Source organism: Pinus tabuliformis, chromosome 5_2 (assembly GCF_031772625.1).
Source record: "Pinus tabuliformis cultivar Carrire ecotype Pingquan chromosome 5_2, CPIR1, whole genome shotgun sequence".
NCBI classification, from domain to species: domain Eukaryota; kingdom Viridiplantae; phylum Streptophyta; class Pinopsida; order Pinales; family Pinaceae; genus Pinus; species Pinus tabuliformis.
The window spans coordinates 784,575,335-784,583,599 of record NC_142306.1 but is presented as its reverse complement, the minus strand read 5'-3'; the positions used below and the strand labels follow the sequence as shown (position 1 = coordinate 784,583,599).

General features: G+C 38.0%; 1 protein-coding gene across 1 annotated transcript; it reads right to left on the bottom strand.

Annotated features, from left to right (window-relative positions):
* Positions 1 to 405: 405 nt before the first annotated feature.
* LOC149161630 (RING-H2 finger protein ATL64-like) lies at positions 406 to 1,002 on the bottom strand. The gene has a single exon (XM_089434947.1). It carries the CDS (start codon positions 1,000 to 1,002, stop codon positions 406 to 408), a length of 597 nt encoding a protein of 198 aa, XP_089291073.1.
* Positions 1,003 to 8,265: the final 7,263 nt, after the last annotated feature.

Below are 8,265 nucleotides of genomic sequence, written 5' to 3'. Positions count from 1 at the left end.
CAAAGGTTAACCAGAGGTAGTACGATTGACCGGTTAACCTCGGCATGTGTTACTTCAGTATGTCAAAAAGTCTTATTCAATGTTAGAGTGACTCAAAAATGAAAAGGTCTACGCTTCTTCAAAATGTTAGAGAACAAAACATTAATTATAAATAAGAATAAGAATCTTTCCATGCAATATAATTAAATAACGTTGATTTGTATCCGATAAAAACGTGAACCGAAAACAACAGATGGATCAAATGCAAAATTCAACCAGAACCCATTTCTGTTGCTTTTGCGGCAGAATTTACTCAGGTATACCATTAAAAAGAATGATAGAACGATACATCACAATCGAGATCATATAGTATGACTAATATGGTTCCTAGAATCTACTGGCTCTATGCCGGACGATCGATTCCACCTAGCATTCTCGAACCTGTATATTTGGTGGGTTCTCCGGATCATATTCTTCTTCAGAGTTTGCGGTCTGTCCTTCCTCCGAAGTCAGATTGGGATGGATTCCTGAAGCCATTGGTGAGGGGATTGTAGCCGAATCCTGCCCTACTCTAGGGGATCCCAAAATTGGTTGTTGGGGTTGAGCGCCGGTTCTGCAAAGGGGACAAGTGGAATGCGAGAAAAACCACATGCCGATACAGTCCACATGAAATCTATGTTTGCAATTGGGCAGAGTCCGGCCATTCTCATTCTCCTGCAACTCGCACAGACATATTGAACACTCTAACCCATCCGTGAAATTGTGTGATCGATACACAAACTTGGGCAGCGTCTCTAATACCGCAGAATCCAATCCCACATTGTGCAGCCTCTCCCGTTCTTCGGATCTCGCTCGGGCAAATGTAGCAGAGTTTACCCAAGTCCAAATCCATCTGCCATTAACGCATAGCGAAATCACGAGTACAAGCAGAACAAGAAATATTTTGACAAAAATCATGATTTTGTCTAATTCGATCTGGCCATTATTGCCAGGCGTGTGATTAAAACCACCATCGGAGCTCATTGCCTTCCAAAAGGAACTGCTCACTGCCCTCAGGCAACCTAGATGGGCTACCCTCCAAAAAGGGACACTGCCACTGAGTTTTTCCAAATAAGCAGCGTGTCCTATGCGTCGATGAATCAATAGCAGCACCTACTTAAAAAGGCAAATGGTTTTAAGGTTTCGATGAACAGCTGCATCGTGGTGTCATTTGTTCTGATATTTCATTAAATTAATAATTATTTAAAAATTTTGTAAAATGATTTTTATGGTTTTTTATCAATACAAATTTACATTATGAAAATTTGAAATTCTGTAAAATGACTTTATGGTTTTGTATTAAGTTTTCAAAAATGAAAATTTGTTTTTAAGGTTTTTGTGATCATTGAAATTTTTTAGAGTAGGTATATTTATTCAAAAAATTATTTAGATTAAATAATTACACTTTTTATTTAAATATATAATTTATTTTAATGAAATAAAGGTAAAAAATTAAACAAAATAATTTTATTTTGTATTTTTAAGGTTGATATATATTTGATTAAACAAGTAAATTTATTAAAAGAGTTAATTAGATTAAACAATTACATTTCTGAAAATTTATTTAAATATATAATTTATTTTAATGAATTGAAAGTAAAACTTTTAACAAAATAATTTTATTTACTATTTTTAAAGGCTGATATATATTTGATTTGTTTTTAATAACTGATTTTACTGTAATAATTAATAATTAAGTTTATTTATTTAGTTTTATCTAAAATATAATAAGCTAATAAATAGATAAATTTGTAAATAATTTTTTAAAATTCAATAGAAAATGTTTTTTATCTGATAGGGGAATCAACAACTCGGACAACCTCACAACTTGCGTCGATTTTGGCCGCCGCCACTATAACCTCTGGGCCGCCGCCGCCACTATAACCTCTGGGCCGCCATGTAAGTCCGGGGATTTGAACTCGTGACCTCAAATATGGAGTCCACGAACTACACCACCGCAGAGCGATTAACAACTCACCTACCCCATAGGGCTAACTCGGTAAAAAATGTTATTTCTTTAATTTTTTTTTTATTAATTTAAACTAGTTTTTAAAAGTCAGCTGAAATATTACTTAATTACAACCTTTTTTTTTTCTAATTTTTATTAATTCAATTTTATTTGAACGTAATGTAAAGGTTAAAATTCATTCCTAATATCACTGATAATTATATCATATCCCCGTAAAAACAAAATTTTAAAACAATCGAACATCTCTTTTAATTAATTAAAATTTTAATAAAACCAATAAATCAAAATAATTTTTTTAATTAAAAATATACTAATTAAAAATAATTAATTTTTACACTAATTTACTAACTTTTTAAAAAGTTGAATTCACTATCTTAAAAATAAGCAAATATACTAATTAAAAATAATTAATTTTTACGCTTATTTACCCTCACTTTTTAAAAAGTTGAATTCACTATCTTAAAAATATATGCTTATTTGGAAAACCAAAAATCATCTTTTTAATTAATCTTTTTATTCAAATTTTAATAAAACAAATAAATCAAAGCATTTTTTTATTAAAAAGTATATTAGTTAAAGATAATTAATTTCTACATGTATTTATTTTCTTTTTAAAACTAATTAATTTTTACACTTATTTATTGATCTGATAATCACCCTATGAGTGACCTCAGTAAAGATTTATTTAAAAGAAGGTATTACAGACTCATGTATTGGTGTGTGTGTTTTGTGTTATTGAAACAACGGATCAATCAGATTGCCAATACACAGACATTTTGAATGGAAAGACAGAAGAGAAATGCAGTAAGCAGACACAAAGACACAAACAATTTTTAATAAGGAGTTCACCCTATTCTCCAAGGCTACGTCTCCGGTCCAACTTCAGTGGTGGCCTTGTCTTATTATGTCTTTGAGTGGAGAAATTACAATACTACGACTCAATATGAGTTCTCCTGAAGCAGATTTTGCTTGGCAGGGTGGTTTTTGGATTCCCCAAGCCACTTGGAGTACACAGACTCTCGTTCTTCCTACCCGCTTTGTGACCCTTGGTCTACAGTGGAAAGAGCCAACTGTGATGCTCAATCTTGGACAGATTCCTCTATGGGAAGGCTTGATTCTTCAAGCTCTCTGGTGCTTGACACTGCCTGTGGTCAGCTCAGCCCTCTGTCTCCTCTACTTGGCTTTACTACGCTCTGTGCTCAGTCCTCCTCTCAGGGTTCACTGTTCACTGTCTCTCTTGGTCACTTGGACTCTTTGATCTGAATCTCCCTTCTGATCCTCTATTCGACTGCCTTCGTTCATGGCTTTAGCCATTCGATCTTCGACCTGTTCGTTTCCCCTTCTTCCTGTATCGATCGCCTGTCGCCTGTATGCTTGGAATTCCCTGTTCGGCATCAGCATAATGCTCAGGAAGTAGCCACGTGTCTCCATCGGAACTGTGCCAGCCCGCTTGTCGATTCGTTGCTTTCTCCACCGTGGTGGTCAACGGATTCCAAATCCTCTTAAATCACGGCTTTATCCCCTGTCAATTCCACTCTGTCTATCGGGTGCAATCTCAGGCGTCCGATCTGGGCTCCTCCAGATCCAACGTCATTCGCACATCGAGCATGGTTGACTTGCTCGACCAATAACGCGCGATCGTGGTGGGTTTTCTCTCTCCTCCGCTGCCACACGTCAATCGCTGATTGTGATTGCTCCGCTTTCTCCAAAACCTCTTACCGTTCAAGGGTGTCCCGATCAAACCACCGATTTCCAGGCCGTGGGTCCCACCATCGTACATTAATGCTTTTTGCTTTCTCCGCTCGCGGTCCTCTGGCTCCCTGATGTGACCGAGTGCTTAAGCCCTACCATTTCGGCCCTGTTTTCCCAGTAACACGTGTTAGCGCTAAGTGCTAACGCGCATCGAAAACTAGCTCCTTTTCCCATTCCAGGGCTCCTAGGGGCTATTTTGACCTCCTGCATAGTCTCCATGGGCCTCGGTCAGCACGCTTTGACCAAGGTCCTCATCGTTCCACGTCGGCTGCCATGGCCACTAGTTTAGGGTGTTTTCGATTGCTGTTTTGGATTCTTGAAGGATTTGTTCAACTGGTTTTAGTCACGGTTCTATGACAGTCGTTTATGGATCCGATTTGGATCACGGCCTCCGAACTGAAAAGCTTTTGGACCACCAAAAGTTGGTTTTTCTTTTAAGCATCGACTAAGTGAGGAAATTGCTATCTCACTTGTCCAATCTCAATCCACTTCGCATTGCTCAGCTTCGAATCTTTAAGCCCAATTCTGAGGTATTCCACCTGTCCAGTACGCGTTTTCCTTACCTTTCTGTCCAGAACTATATCTTCCTACAGCTCATTAAGATATTCCGGTAGTAGATCATCAACAGAAGGCAATTGACTCTGCTCTTCAGGGTCCTCAATCATTGAAGGTTGAAACAATCTCAAGCAATCTGCGTTCACGACTGAGTAGATGTGCATGTAAGCTGGTAGATCAAGGCGAAAAGCATTTTCACCAATCTTCTCAAGTACCCTGAAGGGTCCATACCTGATAGGTTTTAGCTTCTTACCTTCACCTTGCATCCTGTCCTTGCTGATATATAGCCAGACTTGGTCTCTAACTTGAAAACTATGCTCCATCTGATGCTTATCATGCCTAGCCTTGTACTTGGCCAGGCTCTTTTCCAGTTGTTCCTGTACTGCCTAGTGGATCTCCTGGATCTGTTCAATGAACCTAATTGCTTTGTCCACATCACTGTGTCCATCAACCATGATATCTTTAGCAAAGACAAAATCCAAGGGAGACCTTGGTATGAAACCAAAGCAGGTCTCAAACGGAGATCTTTGTGTAGAAGAGTGTTTGACTCTATTGTAAGCATGCTACACATAGCACAAATGCTCATCCCAAAGCTTAGGATGTTTGCTGCAATATCCTCTCAGTAACTGGATCACTGTCCTGTTTACTACTTCTGTCTGGCCATTTGTTTGTTGATGAAAAGCTGTGCTTTTCTTTAATTTGGTGTCTATTAGTTGGCACAGACTGGACCAAAACTTTCCCATAAATCGAGTGTCTTGATCAGATATAATAGAAGTGGGTAATCCAAAATGAACCCATACATGTTCAAAGAATAATTTTGCAGTTTGTTCAGCTATAATCTGTTTGCTACAGGGTATCAAAATACACATTTTGCTGAACCTATCCACAATAACATATAGATAATCATGACCTTTCCTAGATTTGGGCAGTCCTCCAACAAAATCCATGGAAATGCTCTCCCAAGGGTGAGAGGGAACTGGCAATGGAGTGTACAAGCCTAGTTTTCTGTTGCTGGGCTTGCTTTTAGCACACATAGCACACCCCTTTACATATCTAGAAACTGTCTCATTCATTTTTGGCCAATAACAGAACCTTTGCAGCTGTGCAACTGTTTTACTTACCCCAAAGTGACCTGATATCAGAGAAGTGTGTGCTTCCCTAATTATCTTTTCTCTCTCAGTTTGTGGAATGCAGAGTTTCCCACAATGATATAAGAGTCGGTCCTTCACATGATAGTCCAATTCTTCTACTCTCTTTCCTTGACTCAAAGTTGCATATACATCTTTAAAGTCCACATCCTGAGCATACTGTTCTATGTAGCTTTCATGTAGTACAGAATTATGCTTAAGGATGGTAGATGCATTTATAATGGGTCTAGATAACATGTTTGTAACCTTCTTATGTATGCCCTTTTTATATCTGATGACTAAATGAAATTGTTGTAGAAAACCCATCCATCTGTAATGTCTTCATTGTTGCAACTTAGTTTGGAAGTGTAGATATTGAAGTGGTTGATGATCAGTATGTATTACTGATTCTTTGCCCATTAAATAATGTTTCCATTTTTTCACACTCTGAACTAATGCATACAATTCCTTATCATAGGTAGGATAGTTAACTACTACAGGATTAAAAGTCTCAGAATGATAACATATGGGTTTACCGTGTTGTGTCAACACTGCTCCCATGGCATAGTCACTGGCATCAGTTTGTATCTCAAATGGTCTTTGTAGATCTGGCAGTGCTAGTACAGGTGCTGTACTAATTTTGTCTTTCAAGGTGTCGAAGGCTTTCTGCTGTTTTCCTCCCCACTGAAACACCTTGTTCAATCCCGTCAAAGCATGTAAGGGAGCTGCAACTGAAGAGAAGTTTGAAATGAACTTCCTCCAATACTATGCTGCTCCTAAGAAGCTTCTCACTTCTGTAGCAGACTTGCGTTTAGGCCAGTTTACAATGACTGCCAGTTTAGAGGGATCTATTTTCAATTCACCTCCCCCTACTATATGACCCAAATAATTTAGAGAGGTTTTGTCAAATTCACATTTTGAGAGTTTAACATAAAGTTTTTCTCTTTTCAAAACATCTAATGTCTGCTTAACATGCTTTAAATGTTCTTCCCACATTTTACTAAAAATCAGAATGTCATCCAGATACACAATAACAAAATCATCAAGAAAAGGTCTGAGTACATCATTCATTAATCTCCTGAAAGTAGCAGGGGCATTGGTCAAGCCAAAAAGCATAACCAGCCATTCATACAATCCCTGCTTTGTTTTGAAAGCAGTCTTCCATGCATCTTGCTCTGCAGCTCTGACCTGATGGTATCCACTATGCAAATCCAACTTGGTGAAATAAACAACTTCCTTCAATTGATATAAAAGATCATCTATGCGAGGAAGCAGATAATGATTTTTTATCGTTATTTTATTCAGTGATTGGTAATAAATTCACATTCTCCACGAGCCATCTTTCTTTCTCACCAAAACGATTGGTGACCCACATGGTGATGTGCTAGGCCTGATGAACCCTTTCTCGAGCAACTCCTGCACCTGCTTCTTGATTTCATCATTCTCTAAAGCAGATAACCTGTACATCCCAATGTTAGGCAAAGGAACATCTTGCTACAAAATAATATCATGTACTATTTCCTTTTTGGGTGGCCAGACCTTGAGGTTCTTGAAACAAGACATCATACTCTAAAACAATCTTTTCTACAACCCTCAAATACATCAGTTTTATCTGTTTTCTTTTCTTTTACAACCATTAGTAAGAACTGTTTGCATGAATTTATCATTCTTTTCATCTGTCCTAAGTTTATGAGAGTATAATTATTCTTGAGCTTATGAGCTCTTAAAAAGTATTCGATTCCATCTTTAACAAGTAGATACTTGTTCTCAGCTCTATAGAAAATAGTCTTTTTATCATGCAAGTAAGGACTTCCTAAAACAATTCCACATATATCGAAAGGAATTACATCTAACTCAACCTCATCTACAAATGCTAACCCAAAAGAAAACTTGAGTTTGCACTGTCTAGTCACTTGTAGTTGTGCTTTATCATTCAACCATCCTAATGGGTATGGCTTCTTGTGAGGTGTAGTTGCTAATCCCAATTTCTTTGCAATTGCTTCAGAAATCAGATTTACTTGTGAGTTGCTATCAAACAAAGTATCAATCTTTTGATATTTGGAAACAACTCGAATATGGAAAAGCTCACGCCTTTTTCTCTCATGTTCTTCATCAATAAGAGATTGAGCAGAATTACTAGTAGATGCTTCAGAATTCTTACCTTTTATACCTATGGTTGCTGTGATTTTTTCATCTCCCGAGTCTGACCCCAAATATTTCTGAATAATTGTAGCAGTCGTCTTCTTCTTGCCCTCAGACTTCTTAGGTCTCAGCTCTGGATGCAAAATCCAACAGTGCTCATCATCATGCCCCTCCTTTTTATAGTGAGTGCATGAAGCTTTGCCTTTTTGTGTAGTGTTGGCCTTCCTTGCTTTCCATTTCTGCTTTCTTTTCTCCTTGCTTTTGCTTACAGTGGGTTGGGATGGTCCCCCAACTTCTGGATTTCCATTCTTTCCTCTTACTTCTAGATGAGTAGCTTGTACAGATACCTCATCTATACTAGTGGGATTAAACATGAGGATAATGTGCCTCATGTAGCTATGTAGACCCCCAATGTACCTGAAAAGAGTTTCTAGTGAGTCTAATGAAATACCTAACATCAATGCTCTCTTTCGGAACTCTTGAGTATACCCTTATACACTTTGCCCTTTCAACTGCCAAAGAGTTTGCTAACTCATCATGGCTTGTTGCATGTAGGCCAATGGATAGAACTGCTTTCTAATGCCAGAAACAAAGTCACTCCAGACAGAGATGGTCTTACCATGCTTCTTCACATCAGCTTGGGTTCTGCCTTCCCACCAAACCAAGGCAGTGCCTCCTAGGCGTAGGCTTGCCAGCTGAATC

Bases quoted from the DNA above. Each gene is read 5' to 3' on its own strand.
- LOC149161630 (XM_089434947.1), bottom strand. From the start codon at position 1,002: ATGAGCTCCGATGGTGGTTTTAATCACACGCCTGGCAATAATGGCCAG.